This window comes from Merops nubicus, unplaced genomic scaffold (genome assembly GCF_000691845.1).
Source record: "Merops nubicus isolate BGI_N331 unplaced genomic scaffold, ASM69184v1 scaffold14981, whole genome shotgun sequence".
NCBI classification, from domain to species: domain Eukaryota; kingdom Metazoa; phylum Chordata; class Aves; order Coraciiformes; family Meropidae; genus Merops; species Merops nubicus.
Window position 1 is genome coordinate 1 of NW_008589130.1, and position 18,771 is coordinate 18,771.

The 18,771-nt window shown below is 38.9% G+C and overlaps 1 protein-coding gene across 1 annotated transcript in view; it reads left to right on the forward strand.

Moving 5' to 3' along the window:
• Positions 1 to 117: 117 nt before the first annotated feature.
• PRKDC (protein kinase, DNA-activated, catalytic polypeptide) overlaps positions 118 to 18,771 on the forward strand; it is a gene marked incomplete at both ends in the record, with an annotated part of 47,253 nt that continues 28,599 nt past the window's right edge. The window contains 18 exons of the mRNA XM_008949486.1: positions 118 to 237; positions 609 to 768; positions 1,199 to 1,305; positions 2,252 to 2,342; positions 3,598 to 3,761; positions 4,419 to 4,571; positions 5,748 to 5,855; positions 6,640 to 6,866; positions 7,191 to 7,285; positions 8,240 to 8,339; positions 9,239 to 9,369; positions 10,166 to 10,420; positions 11,441 to 11,667; positions 14,333 to 14,541; positions 14,680 to 14,812; positions 15,878 to 16,036; positions 16,348 to 16,551; positions 18,366 to 18,551. Coding sequence (XP_008947734.1) covers positions 118 to 237; positions 609 to 768; positions 1,199 to 1,305; positions 2,252 to 2,342; positions 3,598 to 3,761; positions 4,419 to 4,571; positions 5,748 to 5,855; positions 6,640 to 6,866; positions 7,191 to 7,285; positions 8,240 to 8,339; positions 9,239 to 9,369; positions 10,166 to 10,420; positions 11,441 to 11,667; positions 14,333 to 14,541; positions 14,680 to 14,812; positions 15,878 to 16,036; positions 16,348 to 16,551; positions 18,366 to 18,551 — 2,829 coding nt within the window. The remainder of the gene's footprint in view (positions 238 to 608; positions 769 to 1,198; positions 1,306 to 2,251; positions 2,343 to 3,597; positions 3,762 to 4,418; positions 4,572 to 5,747; positions 5,856 to 6,639; positions 6,867 to 7,190; positions 7,286 to 8,239; positions 8,340 to 9,238; positions 9,370 to 10,165; positions 10,421 to 11,440; positions 11,668 to 14,332; positions 14,542 to 14,679; positions 14,813 to 15,877; positions 16,037 to 16,347; positions 16,552 to 18,365; positions 18,552 to 18,771) is intronic.

The window sequence follows — 18,771 nt, forward strand, 5'->3', positions numbered from 1 at the left end:
CTGTGGGTGAATTCCAATACTGGTTTTGAGTTGTTTATTTTATATGGATATTGATAGAGCTAAATCAAGACCTTAAAAGGCTTATGATTGTTCTTGATACATTTATATGAATTTTAGGTTGCAGCAAAAATGAAACAGTATAAGGATGAGTTGTTGGCCTCCTGTCTGAATTTTTTGCTCTCTTTACCACATGACATCATCATGCTTGATATTAAAGCCTATATTCCTGCACTGCAGGTGAGTCAGAGTGATATATAGTTAACACTAAAACATGTACAAAAACTCTGGGGCAAAGTCAGTAGCCTGTTAAGCAATGAAGATGACTATTAAGCTTTGTGCTGTCTTCAGGGAGATAGAATACAAATGACTTGGGCTTTTGGATAAACAAGTAAAATGTCAGAATTTGCTTTTGCTCTAAGCTGACTCTGTTGGTGTCTGCATTGCATAATGATAGCTACACTGTGCTGGTTTTGAGTTGTTAAGCAGACAAAAGTTCCTAAGAAGGAAGATAGGTTGTGTGTGAATTACTTTCAGTGATGTTTTCTTTACCTTTAAGTGACACTTGTCAATAAAACTGAAAGACTGATGGTTTTGCATTTGACCCCTAGAATGCCTTTAAGCTGGGCCTTAGCTGTACCCCAATGGCTGATCTGGGGCTGGATGCTTTGGAAGACTGGTCAGCTCACATCCCCAGACATATAATGCAACCTTACTACAAGGATGTTCTACCTCTTCTGGATGGTTATTTGAAAACCTCTACATCTGCAGGTACATACAAGCAAAAAATGGTTAGTTTTGAGGAAGAGGAAAATAGTTTTTTCATAGTTACACCCAGAGATATGGACACAACAGACTTTTTGTCTATATTTTGTATTTCCCCTAACTGGAACAATGTAACTTGTCTTACACACCAAAATTTACCTTTTTCTCAAACTAAGATTTGCTGTTGCTGAACAATCATGAGCTGTAGCCATTTTATATGCCTCTTCTCTGTGATTTGTCCTTCGTGTCCTTAACTCAGCTTAATTTTTACTAGTGGAAACTTAGTTTCCTTAATAAAGACTTTAAATGAAAGAATAATTGTTGCATCTTAAAAAAGGGGAAAACCAGGGTGTTTTTTTTTAAAGAAACTATGTGTTGGTGCATGAGGAGCTGGTACAATACACTAATATTAATATGCTGGGTTTTTGTTCATCAGCTGAATCCCAGAATAACTGGGAAGTAAGGAAACTCTCTCGAGCAGCCCAGAAGGGATTTAATAAAGTTGTGATACAGCGTTTAAGAAAAGCAAAGACTTCTTCATTGGTAAGAATGCTGTTTCTTTTTAGAGTTAAATGTTAATTAAACACTTCCCACAGTCCCTCTTCATTTCTTGCATGCATACTTTTTTTCTCAGAGTTATTTCTACCTCAGCATGGCTCAAAAAGTTGTTACATCAGCATAGCTGGGAAGATGCCATATTGTAAGATGAGAGTGGGGATGAAGCAGGGAAAGGGAACTGATGAGATGCTGTAAGTCAGCATCACTGCTAGACTGATATATTATGGAGATAAAAGTTTAACTTCTACACCTAAAATCTGGTATCAGTTTAGCAGTGTGCAAATAGCATTTTGTGAGTGTGTAGCTTTTTTAATTATCTTGTGGATAGGTTCATAGTCTTAGAAGTCAAACATAAGTATCATTTTGACTAGTGGCTTCTCAAGCAGCTCAAAATAAGTGTAGTTTTAGTTGTGTATTCTGGTGCACAAACTAACTTGACATCTTTTTTAGTTATGAAACATAATTACTCATAACTTTTCAGCCTAGTGGTCTTCAAAGAAAATGAGTGAATTTTCCATCCCATACAGGCTGCTTATCAAAGTTGTTTGGCTGCTTACATCTAGGTATAGGATCTAAACTTCAAGTTCTGAGGTTAAAGCAAATGAAAAGAGTAATTTTTAATTCAGACTTCTTTCTGCTTTTTGAACTCCCTATGTGTTATCTGTGATGAATAAAATTGTAACCTTTACTTGAGAAATGGCAATTGAAAAGCCCACAAGATGATGAAAATGCCTCCCAGTCTTGCCTTTTGCTTATTGAACAAAAACTCTTCTCTTCTTGATGTGGTTCTTCTCCCCACAGGTTCTTCATTTCACCTTTTTCATCCATATGTTAGTAAGAGCTATAAAACCTCAATTTACTGTGTAAACCAAGTTACTTCCGTACAGAAGTAATTCTTCATTTACTAATGTAGATCTGTTGAATTATTTAGGATGACAGTCCCTCCTTGGAAGCAGTAAGGGCTAGAGTGGCACACCTTCTTGGATCTCTGGGAGGGCAGATCAACCACAACGTAGTTACAGGTGGGTGTCCTGTCAAAGTAAAGAAAACACATGCCTCTGCTGTCTCTTTGGAAAGCAGATTTCAGTCAGATCACATCACTTCATGAGAATCCATCAGCTTTTCAGGGAAAGTTCTTTTTTGTTGCTCTTGTTTTAAATAAAATTTTGGTTTTATTCAGTTTTGGAGTTGAGGAGAGCAAAGTATTCACTAACTCACTATGGAATGCAGAAAGTGTGTAGAAAACTTCAGTTTAAAGCAAAGAATTAAGTGCATCTGGGTATATGGTTTCATTTATGCCAGCCCTTCACCCTCTGGCTGCAAAGCTGGTTTAAAGCTTTGTCCCAGTTTGTAACTCTAAAACTAAAATAAAAATGGAAGAGTATGGTGTAAGTACCTGACCATTAGATTTAAGGAATAAATTCAGTATAAAATTTAGTCAGTCTAGAAGTTAATGTAGCTGAACAGAAGTTTTGTTCCTTTTGTTCCATGCTTACATTTGGGGTTTCTGGCTCTACAGTCAGTTTTCTTTCTGCCACGTACTTCTCTGGTGCTTACTCATAAATACTTTGGGAAGGTGGCATCAGTTCCTAGATGTTAAGTACAAAGTGTGGTCAGACTTCATTAACCAAATTAAGAAATATGGGAGTGTAGGAAGAGAAGGGAGTAAGTATGCCATTTTTCCTTGGAGGACATAGCTATAAAGTGGGAAGGTGGCATCAGTTCCTAGAAGTTAAGTACAAAGTGTGGTCAGACATCATTAATCAAATATAAGAAATATGGGAGTATAGGAGGAGAAGGGAGTAAGTATGCTATTTTTCCTTGGAGGACATAGCTATAAATGTAGTCATTTCCTGTGCCAATGCAGGAGTCTGTATGTATGTAGGACCTTCTTATCTGATCCTCAGGATTTTTTTTAACAGTAGAAGACAAGTAATATTTGAATATCTTTAAGATGTATTTTGAATTAAGTGTAATTTGGTGTCTTCTGGGTTTATGATTGTCTCCAAACGTACCTGAATTGAAACTGGAGGCTGCTGTGACTTGTTCCCTGAAATGTTGACTTCACTTTTTTACCATGTGGTGGCTAAATTTCTGTTTGGATGTTTAAATAAAACTGGCATTTATAACATCCAGTAAACCTGTGAAGCATTAACACCGTATGGCAGTCTGACTGGAGTTGCAGGTCCCAGATTTTTTGGACTGAGCTATGGAAATGCTTGCTCTGTGTATATTATCTAAAGCTTATTTTTTGGTTTTGTCTTTCAAACGAATTAGCTACCTCTGCAGAAGAGATGATGAAGAAATGTGTGTCCTGGGACACTGAGAAGCGTCTGAGCTTTGCTGTGCCATTTGCAGATATGAAGCCTGTCATCTACTTGGATTTGTTCTTACCTCGTGTGACTGAACTGGCTCTTTCTGCAAGTGACAGACAAACCAAAGTATTGATTTCTTTTTTCTGCATTTTTTTGTGCTAGCTGATAAATACTGCATAAAACGTTTTCCTTAAAAAGTCTTGTTTTAATTATTTCATAGGTAGCCATGTGCTGCTTTGGTGCTCTTTTGTGATGACACTGTTCTGAGTGTTTAAAAGTAGAGAGCAGAAGTTGTTATAAGCTGTCAGACAGGATTGTGCTTTGAGAGTTAGAATTAACATTAAAAAGAAAATTTAAACTGGCTGATCTTCACTGTTGTTTAGCCTTCTTCTCATGCCTAGCCCATGAACTTATGGGCCCTTTCCAGCAGAGCACTTTAGCAAGTATTTTGCTGCTCTGCTGTATTGGGATGTTGATATCCAAAGAGAGTCCAGGACAGAGGTATCCTTGAAAACACGATGATGGGTGACTTATCCAGTGATGAGTTTTCTCTAGCTGAGAAGTGACTGCTCATGATGGAGACCAAAACATGAGGAGAAAGGCCAGTTAGAATGTGTGTAAATTATTTCCATGGACCTGATCTGTTCCTGGAGTGGTAATTTAGCATCGTTTGGGCAGTTTCTCAAGTACACCCTCTCCTGTGACTCATTCTCTCCTGTCCACAGTTTTGTCATCTTAGTGAAAGTAATGGATGTGTAACAAAGACATTTTTTTAAATTTCAGGTTGCAGCCTGTGAGCTGCTCCACAGCATAGTCACATACATGCTGGGGAAAGCATCTCAGATGCCAGAAGGACGACAGGGCCCCCCACCCATGTATCAGTTACACAAGCGAATGTTTCCAGTACTGCTTCGTCTTGCCTGTGATGTGGACCAGGTAATCAGATCCATTTATGTGCATTTTAGTGTCTGTAAAATACCTCTAAGTGTGGAGATTAATTTATAATATGATTTATAAGTTATCCTATTAAAAATCATCCTGATGCATTGCCCTTCCCCACAAAGTAATGTATTTTGTAAGCTGAATTTCTATTTCAGGTAGAGATTTTTCAGATTTTGGTGTTGGGGAAATAATGGAGTGTAATTCAGAGGAGTGTACAGGTACATGAGGGTTTCAAGATTCATGTTTCAAGGTTCATTCAAAGAGATTGTGGTGGTAGCTGCTCTTTATTGCTGTGTTGAATTTCTTTATTTTTCGTCTTCTATGGTAAGTTAATTTGAGGTGAAGTTGCTTATTTCAGCATTGAATGAGAACAAAGCTACAATCCACAAAGAAGCATTTGGGAGCCATATTTTAGGTGCCTTATTGATAACTAAGAATGATATATTTAATTCAGATAGCTGAACTTGGTATAATTTGCTTTACACAAAAAGGATAGACACCTAGGTTCAGCTCCACTGAAATTACAGGTCTTTTGCCTTTTCAAACTGCTGCTTTCTGGCTTTAGATCAAAGTGACTTTGTGTCCTGTTAAATATACAGGAAGCTGTTACCAATTTAGGTGAAACCCTTTTTTCTGGCATATGGCTGAACACAAACCATAGGTAAATAGTCTGGATTGGTCCAAACCAATGCACACAGGCATGCACACTGTATCATAAGCATGTATGTATATATAAATGTATTTAATAGTTCTTCCCTTCATGCTATAGTATGACAGTGTTAAATCAAGTCGACTTCCAAGAACTGTTGCAATCCAGGAAGTTAGGGTAATGTATATGGTAAAGATTGAGAGATTTTTAGATGAAAATAGACCTTAAAACCAAACTTTCCTGTTTCCTTGCCTGTATATTGGCCTATTATTCTGTGGCATGCAATGTTCTTTGTCTCAGAGAATCTTGCTAAAAATAAGCTTGAGGATCTTTTGAGAGTAGTTGAAGAGAAAGCAGCTAACCAGGTGTAATTTTTGGTTTTAAATCCTTGCTATGATAATGTAATATGAAGCTGTTTAGTAATTTTATAGACTCTTTTCCAAAGTAGTACTGTTTTTCATTCTTACATGGCATAGAATTATATTAATTCTAGAAATGTAGTTGACTTTTATTCTTTTCAGGTAACAAGACAGTTGTATGAGACTTTAGTCATGCAACTCATTCACTGGTTTACCAACAACAAAAAATTTGAGAGTCAAGATACAGTGGCAAAAAAAGAAGCTATCTTGGTAGGCTGTAAATCTTTCTTCTCTTTCTTCTGTGCCATGTGACTTTATTTTTAACTAGCATCATTTCATTACTGAAAGAACCAGGAACAAACAACTATAATGGCACTTTCTTTGTCTGAAAGAAGAAAAACAATTTGTCAATTTATTTTTTAATAACCATTTAATGTTTCTTAACCAAGATTGTGATTAATGGCGTCTGTATTTCTTCAGCATTCTCAAAAGGTAGATATAGCATCTTTAGAATCTATAGGAGTAATGAAATGCTCTTTTTTATCATCAGTTCATTTGGGTGTGGTGAATATATTTCAGTAGTTCCTTGTATGCAGTCTGCTTTTCATGTTTGCTTAATTTTTCTCCAACTTAATTTGCTTTCACCAGGTGCAATAGCTTTAAATTTAAAACTCCCTTTTGCTCTGAGCTGAAGGGGTTAGAGGCAAGGTAGGTCAGGAGGTTTTGTGAATGCAAGTCAGTGTTGTGACACTCCCATCTAAAGCAGAGGAAATTTGCTCATCAGAAAATGAAGTGACTTAGACAAAGCACCTAAACTGGTGGCTGAGACAGGAGTAGAAATCCAGATCCTAGAGACCTAATCCAGTGCTATGAGGGCTGGGAATGCTGCCCTTCCCTTGGAGAGTAATTTTTAAGCTTTGTTATTTCTGGGAAACTGTGACTACAGCTTTTTAACTTAGAAATAATACCCTGTAAATAAGCTGCTATAATACTGTGCTGAAACAATGGAGGTTTTTTTTTATTCTTACAATAAAATAATCTTCTGTAATTTCAGAATGGCATAGTGGACCCAGTTGACAGCACTTTGAGAGATTTCTGTGCTCAGTGTGTACGAGAGTTTTTGAAGTGGTCTATTAAACAGACAACACCAAGGCAGCAGGAGAAGAGCCCAGCAAACACCAAGTCTCTTTTTAAACGGTTGTACAGTCTCGCTCTTCATCCCAGTCCTTTCAAGAGACTGGGTGCAGCACTTGCTTTTAACAGCATCTACAGGGAATTCAGGTGAGCAAGCAGAGCTTGGACTAGAGGAAATAAAAAGTATTAAGTATAGCACTCAAATAGCCATCCACTGACACTCATTCTATTAATGTATATGGTAGCTGTAAAACTGAGTTACTCAGCTTACTTGTTTTTAATGATAATTTTGTAGTTTGGGCTTTCTGCAAGTGTGTAAACTTAAATTTCTGTCACAAGCTTATTAAGGAAATGATTTATGCCTTTTGAAGGGGATCAGCAAATTTTCATTGCTATTTTTTTAATTAGAATTGCACACTTAATACTTCTTCTAATCATGTTTATCAATAAATTTATTCCTGATTTTTAAAGGGAAGAAAATTCTCTGGTGGAGCAGTTTGTATTTGAAGCATTGGTTGTATTTCTGGAAAGTCTGGCTTTAGCCCATACAGATGAGAAATCATTAGGTGAGCTATAACTGACTATGAAATTAAGAAAAAAGCCAATCTGTTGAATTCTTAATTAAAAAAGAGAAACTAATATAAAAAATAAAAGTAAATGGAAAAGTAAATGTGCTTACTTTTGCAACAAAGGAAGGATTATTTTTCATTGCTTGTAGAGAGGTCATCTGATACCTAGTTAGGAACTCTTTGAATCAATTCCTTGCAACATAAAAAGTGAAAGATTTTGACCCCAGAAGAAAGAAGCTTTACACATTTATCATGATTTACAGTTTTGTAGTAACACTAAAAATGCTAGTGCTGCTTCTGATTTGAGTCTTGGGTTTGCAGTTAGGCAGTGTAAAAATGCAACTTGATGAGAATCTTGAAGTTTATTGTTTTATAACAGAATGCTCCAAAAATTGACATTTCTATATATTCTGTGGAAGATTTCCACCATTTTGTAATATGCTTTCCTGCTTGCTTTGTCATTCTTCTCTGCAACAGTATGTAGCTGTGTGAAGAATCTATGACCTCTTCCACAGTAGTAACGATTCTTCAGTAAACTTGTGTCTCTGTGTGTATTTTTTTTCACCCTCTCAATTTCATCAAAGTAATTAGGCCATAAAACCAAAACCTGATGTTACAAAGCTTTATTTCTTTCAGAGAAACGGTTCAGGATATGATAGAAATGGCCTTAAAAGAAATACTCATGAGAAAATGTTATGCTTTCTCTAAACATGATCATAGAAATTAAAATATACTTTAAGAGTAGAGGGCTCATGGTTGGCTAAGGCCATGTTGTCTATTTTATGGTTTTGTTTTGTGACCTTGAAAAATTCACTGTAGAATCACTGAGTAGTGCAGCTGGTAGACATTATCCTTTGTGCAAGTCTCTTGCACCATTTCTATAGTGTTTATGCTTCATTTCACTAAGTTATTAGCATTTACTTGTGGATGTCAATTCTCTCCTTCTAACAGGAACTACTCAGCAATGTTGTGATGCTATTAATCACCTGAAGCGCATAATCAAACACAAAGCATCTTCTCTGAACAAGGAGGGAAGGCGACGAGTGCCACGGTCAGCAAGCTGCTTTTTTTCCCCCCTTTTTTTATACTCCATTTTCATTAATGACATATGCAATTCCATTAAACACTTGAAATTCTGAGTGAGGAATTCATACTGTGACTGTGGCTGATGCAGATGTCCTGGTGTCTGTTGAACCACTGGTGGGAAATGCTGGATGTGATCCTAGAGGATCATGATGGTCATTCTTTACTCCAGCATGGTGAGCTTGCTTTGATTTGGCAAGGACAGGTATAAAAGAAAAGCATATTTCCCTCACAGCAGGATTTGTAATAATGTTAGCATTAGTGCTACAAAACACTTGGAGGAAACTCCTCTGAAATCTTTCTCACTGCTGTTAAGCATCAGCAGAAGTGAGGTAGCAAAAAAAGGTGGAGAGAAGCAAGAATGGATTCAGTACTGGGCTGGATTAAGCTCTGAGTCACCTGGTCTGGTGGCATGGTTGACCCTGTTTTGAGAAGGAGGTTGGACTAGAGACTTCCTGAGGTCCCTTTTTACCTGAATTATCTTGTGATCCTAAAGAAACAGGCAGGTGGAGTCTAAGAGTTATCTCACTGGTGTAGCATTGGGTAAGTTAGGTGACTGGATAATGACAGATGGGGAAGAATTGTGCAGGCTTAATTGAGCTTTAATTTCCACTTTTGTCTCTTTGAGTGTTACAAAGAGGAGACAAGAGCCCTGATTGTGCTTTTTAAATTGTTGCCACAAGGACTGATCTCAAGGGATCCAAAGCAGAGTGAGGAGAGGGGAAAGCAGTGCAAGATGTGCTTGTAGAATAGCTTTTCCTTGTAGTGCAGATGGGTTGTGGTTAGATAGCTTAAAGGACATTCATAACGCTTATGAAACATTTTGATTTATTTTTTTTTAACTGTTAATCTGATGTTTTTGTGCAGAGGATTTCCATCTAAATCAGTGTGTCTTCTGGACATTGTCATGTGGCTCTTGGTGCAGTGTGGACGCCCTCAGACGGAGTGCCGACATAAAGCCATGGAGCTCTTCTATGAGTTTGTTCCTTTGTTACCAGGTATTTTAAGTCACAGTGGACTATTATCTTTGCATTTGAAATACTGCATATGTCTTCACTCTCTGTTTCTCTTTGCAAAGTATGAATCACTGGAAAAATTATTTTGCAAGTCAATGTCACAGAATCATAGAATCGTTTAGGTTGGAAAAGACCTTTAGAGCTGTAAGATCATGGAATCCAGCTGTTAAGCCAGCACTGCCAAGTCCTCCACTAAACAGTGTCCCTAAGCACACCTACACATCTTCTAAATACCTCCAAGGATGGTGACTCAACTACTTCCCTGGGCAGCCTGTTGCAGGGCTTGACAACCTTTTTGGGGAACTAGTTTTTCCTAATGTCCAACCTAAACCTCCCGTGCTGCAAGTTGAGGCCATTTCCTCTTGTCCTATCAATGTCTGTTCACTCAGTACTGTTAAATAGCAACTGAGTAGTTGCTCATATTGGAAATCAAATAGTGTGAGAACTTTGGGGTTTGTGGGCACGGAAGAGGGTTTTATTGCCAACTTCCTTCCAGCCAGGAAGGAGAACTTACAGGCCCAGAACTGCTGTTGTATTTAGCTGTGAAGGCAGTATTTGCTGATGGGGACCCCTGTGGGAGTGTCTCACAAATTAGTCCCTTCCTTGTGGTAATTTAAGTAGTATGACCAAGACTAAACCAGAACAGATTGCTCCTCTGCTGGAAGGTCCAGTTTAAAACACAAAGCTTGGGTGTGTCAGTCCATTTGCCTCTAATTCCTTGCTAGTTTGAAATGTGTTTCTCCTATAGAATTTATACTTCTGGTTTTATTTCTATTAGGAAACAAGTCTCCATCTTCTTGGTTGGCTGATGTTCTAAAAAACCAAGATATTTATTTTCTCATTAAGAAATTTGAAGGAGGTGGCAGTGATGCCAAAAGTCCATCTGGGATCCTTTCTCAGCCAACTCTCTATGGTGTGCAGGAGACCTTCAGCTTACAGACTGTCATGAGATGGATGGATATGTTCTTAGCAGCACTGGACTGCTACAATACATTCTTTGAGCTGCGGATGATCAAACCTCATGAGATACTGGGTGAGTAATTAACTGTTGCATCAGGTTCATTCACATCTACTGCACAAAGCCCATCCAAGATGAGTCCCTAATTTGGACTTCAACCTTTTGTTTTCAACATAGAATTGATGAATTTTACAAACTTTCCCAAAGCTCTCAATGGTAGTTGTTGTACTGGGATGGTTTTTGATGGAGAAGTACTTTGTTAATAGTGTATCTTCAAATGTTTCCTTTTAGTCCTAGAAATACACCTTTACACATCTGTCTTTCAAACATGAACTCACCATGAACTTCTTTTATATCCTCTTAAAAAATTATTCTGTACAGCTAATTTCTCTCTGCTGAGGAGAGCCATAGGTATTTTTTTTTATTATTTAAAAAAAAAAATTCCAAAACTTTGTCTGCTTTTTATTAATGTCTGGAGGGACATGTCAGAAACAAATTAATCTACCCCTTTTCACTTCAGGTGCTGTGCAAGTTACCTCTTTTCAGTTCCTGATGCTTCCAGTGCATCAGGTCTGAAAGCCTTGTATTTGATTTTTGATCACGTGCAAAGTGAACCTTTATGTAGCCATGGGATCTCTCAAAAAGTTTTTTTTAATTATCCATGCAGACCTGAAAGTGTTTTTTTTATCACTGTCCAGTTGCATATTTACTTCATCTATGAAGTCTTTTACAATGCCAGGAAGTCTGTCTGCCAGTGTCATCTCTGTCTTGGCTTAAGACAATACTGTAAGATCATTGTTGGATGCAGTTAGTGTAGGTCTAAACTATTCAAAACTATTTTAAATTTATTATCCATTTTATTATATATACCTAAACCATTATCATTAATACATGTTTGTAATGATCAGCAAGTAGAAAGCTACCCTTCACTGCCCAGGATTTTAATACTTGGAACTGGTGTAGGACTTTCAGAAACACCTGGTCTGAGGTGTGGTGGCTTCTGTTGGTTACCTCAGCTTGACTGTAAATACATTAAATAACATATTTATATTTGAGAGCTGCTGTATCTTTTCAACTTAGTGTGATTCTTCTTAGGTGTAACTGAAAGATCCTCATTCTTGGAGTCTGTGCAGTTCTTCCTCAAAACCATTGCTTTGCATGACATCCAGGCAGCAGAGCAGTGCTTTGGCTGCAGCTGGAAAGGCAGCACCTTCAGTCCCCAGGAGAGAGACATGTACAATTACAGCAAGTGCACCATCATCGTCCGAATCATGGAGTTTGTCACCATGATCCTGGAGATGTGCCAGCAGGATTTCTGGAAGGTAGGCACTGAAATCTGTAGGGGATAACAGGTACAAATTTTACTTGTAGGTAAAGATTTGCCTTTTCATTGCGAGCTTTCTTCACTGGAGAACATCATCTTTAGTGGTGCTTTAATTGAAATGGGTGACTAAAGATCATAAACTGTTATTGTTTTTGCATGTAAGTGAAAAGAATTCTATTGCACAGTTGAATTTTCTTCAGTTCCTTAGAACTAAACCTGGCGAGGGAGGTCAAGGACAATAAGAAATGCTTTTTCAAGTGTGTTGGAGGTAAAAGGAAGTCTAGAGGAATGTGGGCCTGCTGCTGAATGAGGTGGGTGCCCTGGTGACTGAGGACAGGGAGAGGGCAGAGTTACTGAATGCCACCTTTGCCTTGGTCTTTACTGCTAAGGCCAGCTCCCAGAGGTTCCAGACCTATAAACCACAGAGGAAGTCAGGAGGAGGGAAGATTTTGTGTCAGGTCAGTAGGATTGGGTTAGAGAGCAGGTAAGCAAACTGAACATCCACAGCTCTATGGGCCCTGTTGGGATCCACCCACGAGTGCTGAGGGAGATGACAGAGCTCACTGCTAGGCCACTCTCCATAATCTTGGATGGCAGAGCTCATTGCTAGGCCACTCTCCATAATCTTAGAGGTTCTGGAGAACAGGAGAGGTGCCTGAGGACTGGAAGAAGGCCAGTGTCATCCCAATCTTCTAAAAGGAGGACACAAGTAACTATAGGCCAGTCAGCCTCACCTGCATTCCTGGAAAGGTGATGGAAGAGCTTGTTCTCAAAGCATGTTGAGGAAAGGAGGCTTGTCATGAGTAGTCAACATGGATTCAACAAAGGGAAGTCATGCATGACTAATCTGATAGCCTTTGATGATGGCACAGCTAGATGGCTAGATGGGGGGAGGGCAGTGGATGTGGTATGTATCGACTTCAGCAAAGCTTTTGGTCCTGTCTCCCATGGAATCCTGGCAGCCAAGCTGGAGAAGTACGGCTTGGATGGTTGTGTGGTGAGATGGATTGGAAACTGGCTGAAGGACAGAGTGGAACAGAGTTTAGTTGGAGGCCTGTGGCTAGTGGTGTCCTCCAAGGATTGGTTCTGGGTCCAGTGCTGTTCAATATATTCATCAAAGACCTAGATGAAGGGACAGAGTGTGCACCCTCAGCAAGTTTGGTGATGATACAAAACTGGGAGGAGTGGCTGACATGCCAGAAGGCTGTGCTGCCATCCAGCATGACCTGGACAGGCTGGAAAGCTGGGCAGGGAGAAATGTAATATAGTTCAACAAGGGCAAGTGTGAAGTCCTGCATCTGGGGAAGAACAACCCCATGGATCAGTACAGGTTGGGGGCTGATCTGTTGGAGAGCAGCTCTGGGGAAAAAGATCTAGGGGTCATGGTGGACAAGAGGATGACCATGAGCCAACAATGTGCCCTTGTGGCCAAGCAGGCCAGTGGCATCCTGGAAGGCATTAAGAAGAGCGTGGCCAGCAGGTTGAGGGAGGTTCTTCTCCCCTCTACTCTGTGCTGGTGAGGCCCCACCTGGAGTACTGTATCCAGTTCTGGGCACCCTAGTTCAAGAAAGACAGGGAGGTACTAGAGAGAGTCCAGCGCAGGGCCAGTAGGGTGATGGAGGGAGTGGAGCATCTCCCTTATGAGAAAGGCTGAGAGAGCTGGGTCTCTAGCCTGGAGGAAAGGAGACTGAGGGGTGACCTCATTAATGTCTCTAAATATGTGAAGGGCAAGTGTTGGGAGGATGGAGCCAGGCTCTTCTCAGTGACATCCAGTGATAGGACAAGGGGCATTGGGTGCAAGCTGGATCATTGCAGGTTTTGGGTAAACATAAGGAAAAACGCTGGATCATTGGAGGTTTTGGGTAAACATAAGGAAAAACTTTTTCAGGGTAAGGGTGACAGAGCACTGGAACAGGCTGCCCAGAGAATTTGTGGAGCCTCCTTCTCTGGAGGCATTCAAAACCCACCTGGGGGAGTTCCTGTGTGACCTGAGCTAGGTGATCCTGCTCTAGCAGGGGGATTGGACTAGATGATCTTTAGAGGTCCTATCCAACCGATAATGTTCTGTGACTATGAGACTGCAAGTACTCCATACAGAAGAATAATGAATATTTCCTGTATGACTCCTGCTGGCCTTAAATGTATGGAGGTGATAGCTGCTTGGAAGGCAGATTGTGGCAATTCTTTCTTGACTTCAGTACAAACATTCAATAACAGCTTTGATGCAATATAAACTGTTTTTAACTATACATAGTACCTAAGAGTCTCTTCTGAAGTTTACATTGCCAAGTTTAGTTCTGAGTCTGTGACTGTCTCTTGTTTTCAGTAGATCTCTCACAGTGTGCACAGAGGTGTACATCTAGATTTCAAGGTGATTACAGGTGTATTCAAGACTGAAACAGGCCTGTGTGGACTTAAAAGATCTTAGGTGCAGTTTGAGATAGCATATATCCTGTCTTTATTTTTGTAATTTACTTAATTTCTGTGTATTAGCACAATTGATTCAGTCAGATATTTCAGAGAGAATGTCAGTGAGAATAGTTACTGTGCCATGTTTGGTTTCATTTAAGATAGGAGGACTAATGGTAAGTGACAAAGATTAAAATAGGACAATCTAAATGAATATTAAATAAAGCTTTTATTTAATGTTTTATTCTTTCTAGTTTCTCGAAAAGGAACTGCTTAATGGAAGCCTTATAGAGCTTCTGGTGGTGACAGTGTGTGATCCATCACATGTAGGGTTTAACACAGCTGATGTGCAAGTCATGAAGAATCTCCCAGATATCTCAGTAAGACTCATGAAAGCTTTGATCAAATCTCCCTATAAGGAATCTTTGGAACTGTGCATGAAGAAAAGAATTACATGGCAGAGGTAAGTAGGAGCTTTCTGGTAAGAATAATCCAGAACAAATGCCACTCACCACAAAAAACTGGATGTAAATAATGTGGTGTATGGTTGCACATGGAGCTCCCCCCCAAGGTAATGTTGTGACTTGTCTTTTCTGTTTAGCCTCGAGGACCTTTGTTCTCTTGATCTGTTTAATTCAGATGCACGATTTGACCAAGTTAAGCTCAGTGCTGTCCTTGCTGCCTGCAAGCAACTCCAGAAGTCTGGCCTGCTTCAGTCTGTTCTTCACAATCAGGTAACTCTTTATCCAGAAAATGGTGGTCTATTATTTTGATATGGTAAAGGGCTTTTCCTGTGTAAAAGGCCAGTATGAAAACAGAGAACAGATCAGAGGAAGCTGTGTAAAATGAGATCAACAGTGAAGAGCTGGTGTTGAATGGGATCAGAAATAAATGTTTATTTTTATTCTATAAATCTGAGTAGCACAATATTGAGGTTTGAACAATCTTCATAATTATGTCTGTCTTCCTCCAGTTTCCAGGACCTGGAGATATATTTACTAAAACTTCCTTTTAGTGAGCTTCAAAACACTGAAAGCTCAAAAAATCAGAATTTACTATCCTATGAAGGAAGCATTTGCCAACAATTTTTAAACAGAGAACATTCAAAGTGATGAAGGAAATCAGACAAGGAACATCTTCTGGCTGATGAGAAGCAACAGAGTGGGTCTGAGTTGCAGGGAAACAGGATAGAGACTGCTTGAGGGAGTAGGGATCTAGGCAATACTAAAATTTTTTCTACTAGGTTTCTGATTGTAGGAAATCTTTATTTTATTTTGGGTAATTGAAGGAAAACGGGCTGTGCAACAGTTATGAGGACTGAGAGCATTTGTCTAGTGGAGAGCAAGGCTATATTTAACAAGTGTACAGAATATTTAATTTCTGTGGGGTGTTTGCCATCTATACTCTGTCTAAACAAAGCTAGAGCTGTGATGGTGGGGTGGTGATATTCAAGGAGCTGCCTGGTTTACCTTTTGTGGCCCACCTGTTCTGACTAAGCTGTTCATTTTATTTCTGTAATAATAGTGATAAATGAAAAAAATCTGGGGGAAAAATCAGAATTTTCTGAAGATTTTCAAATCACTGTTAGTTCTTTGTGAACTTTGTACACAACAGGGTTATCTTGTTCAAAAATCCTGTTCCTTGGTTAGAAAGGTGTCTTGTCATGGTATGTGTGCATTGCTTTATAAGAGAATGACGTGGAGTTCAAGTGGTTTTGCTGCTATACAGATGGGTTGGAAGGCCTTCATGTTATTCTGTGCAGCTTATATTAATTGCCACTTGTTTATTTATTTCCCTAGGATGAAGGGCCTCATTGCTCAGTTGGCTGTAAGCTTCTTTCAGTTGTTTACAAAGGCATTGCTCCTGGGGGTGAGAGGGTCTCTCTTCCTTCCCTGGACGTCAGCAGTAAGCGTTTAGCTGACCGACTCCTGCAGCTGGCCTTTGCTATTGATGACCAGGTAGGATACAGGTCTCCACTTCTAATAATCATCATTTAATAAATATCATCAGTAGTCTTCTACCCATATTTTGGGTAGGAGAGGCTGGTGTTTTATTTAGACTCCTGCAGAGGAGCTGTAAGGGCGCTCTGGCATAGTTGAGTGGCAATTGTAGATAACAAGCAGTTCAATATTCTGCTTTATTTTTGTGCTTTCTGGTAACATAAAACAGTCCAGGATGGGACTTGGAAAAAACTTTTATGCTATTCTAAGAAATGAATGAATTTTATTGTGCTTGACATAACGCTGCCTCTACACATCTATTTTCACAGTGTGAGGAGCTAGTAAGTCTGCTGTTGAACACAGTGGTGTTGTCTGTGCCACTATCAGGAGCATCCCAGAAGAACCTCATCAATTTCTCTCATGGACAGTATTTCTACAGCTTGTTCTCAGAGACCATCAATCAACAGCTGCTGAAAAACGTGGATGTGATTATAGCCCAGCTTATGGAATCATCTGTCAGCAATCCCAAAATGGTATTGGACTTGTTATTTAAAAGGACAAAGTCAAATTGGAATGTTTAGAAGTAACACTTTGTTGTTGTTGTTACAGATGGATGTAACTGAGTGTAGAGTGAGAAAGGAATGCATTTGGTTGCACTTCAGGCAGTGTTGCATTGTTACATGTTTTATTTTTTTGCCATGGTCTACTACCTTCATAATCTCTGTCACTCTCACATAACATTGTCTGTCATCTCAGGTCAAACTGAGTGACAAGTGCTTACCTATTGCCTAGCCTGAAATCTAAGAATTTCAGATTTTTGCTTAGTACTTCAGAACAAGAATATCCTTTCAAAGCAAGTCTGTTTGTTCCCATATACTGTGCTTTGATTTTCATTGCAGACTGGTCCCAGAGCATGTGGACTGTGATTTGGATAAAACTAAACTGGAAAATTAGCTCAAACCACTAATGGGCATTTAGTCCACAGGACTTAGAGTAGAGCTAGATCAAAGTATTAAAAGGGAGACATACACAGACACACAACCCCCTGTGACCTGAAATAAATACAGGGTAGTTGTGATACTTGTTTTGCTCAACAGATTTTTCTCTGTTGGTCCACACTGCTTAACGTAGAGCTCATCTTCAGGTCCACAAAGGAAGCATGCAGTGATTGAGAAGTCTTCTTTCAGGGCTTCTGGTGAACAGAAGGGTCAAAAAGAAAAATCAAAGTCCACTTTCCCTTTTGCTCTAAAAGAACACTCAGCAAAGTACCTCACCCTTTTAAAAGAAGTCATTTGATCTTTTAAAATTCAAGATGTTATACTTAAGATGTTATTTCCAAGTAACATTTTTCAAACACTGAGCTTTTTTTTTTTGTGATACCAAAAATTGTTTAACTTGACTGTAGATATATATCTTGATAGATATATGTATATAGAGATATATAGAGAGATGAGATATTTCTATATGTGTGTATATATATATAGATGTGTTAAAAGGCTGGTTCTTGTGATGGCTTTGTAGTGTTTCCTGTGCAGAGCATGCCACACTAGACCTACTTTTTTTAAAGTGGCTCTGAAAAATGGCAGGCTACTAGTTTACACTGGCTACATGTGGTAATAGTATTACAAGTCTTCACTTTGTTAATTTAATTAGGGTAAACAGACAAATGGGTTCAAATGAACACTTTTCTATTTTCTCTGTTGTTCTTTGCCTGACTTGTAATCCATAATATATTTTTTAAAAAATTTTATAAGTTACGTTTTCTTTAGGTTTATGCATTTGTCATGTAGAGGAAGAAAAAATGTTCCATTTTACTGTACCCATGCATTCTGGTGAAATCACAAGGCTGATACCATTAATCCAGTTTATTAGGTGATTGCTGTGTATTTGAGAGGAGGATGCAGAATTTAGATTTGAAGCTCAGTGACCATTAGCTTTTGAGGGAAAAAAAAAGCATATTTAGTTCATATCTGGTATGCCATGGCTTAGTTTTGTTTTCAAATGTATGCAAATAACTTAGTGTAGGTGCTATTTCTCCTGTTTTGCAACTTCATATTAACTAAAATTTTCAAGTACTGGCCTTTAGAGTTATTCTGGGTTATCAATTATAGATTATTTCTCCATATTCATACAAAAGGTATGGGAGGGAATTGCTGCATTGTACTCTAAATGAAACAGGAGTAAATTGGGTCTAAGTGTCTTTTTTGAAAAGTGTGCTTTTAATTTCCTGCAGAGAGACTTCTGTATCCTTCTGAGATTTAACTCTACCATTGCTATGTGATGCTTTTTATGATTGCCCATACCAGTGAAGGTATTACAAGAACCTCCCTGTGGCTTTTCCTTCCAGGTTGGCAGCATTCTGAACGGCATGTTAGATCAGAGTTTTAGGGAGCGTTCTGTACGCAAGCAGCAAGGAGTGAAACTGGTCACAGCTGTCCTAAGGAACTGGGAGAAACTTGACAGCTGGTGGGCCAAAGGTTCAGATCCTGAGAGCAAAGTGGCAGTCTTGACCCTGCTGGCAAAAGTTCTGCAGGTACATGTTGCTTTAGAAACCCAGACAACTCCTCTAATTTTGTAGGAATTGTCTTGTTTTAAATGAATGCTATTTCATTCTTGTGTTTTCTGTTTAATACAAAAAAAAAAAAAGAAACAGTGTTGGAGAATATCAGAATATTTTTTTTTAATTTGCAGAGTACCAAAAATATGTGGACAGGCAGAAATGACCAGATTTTTGCACTTCTCCACACCTCCCT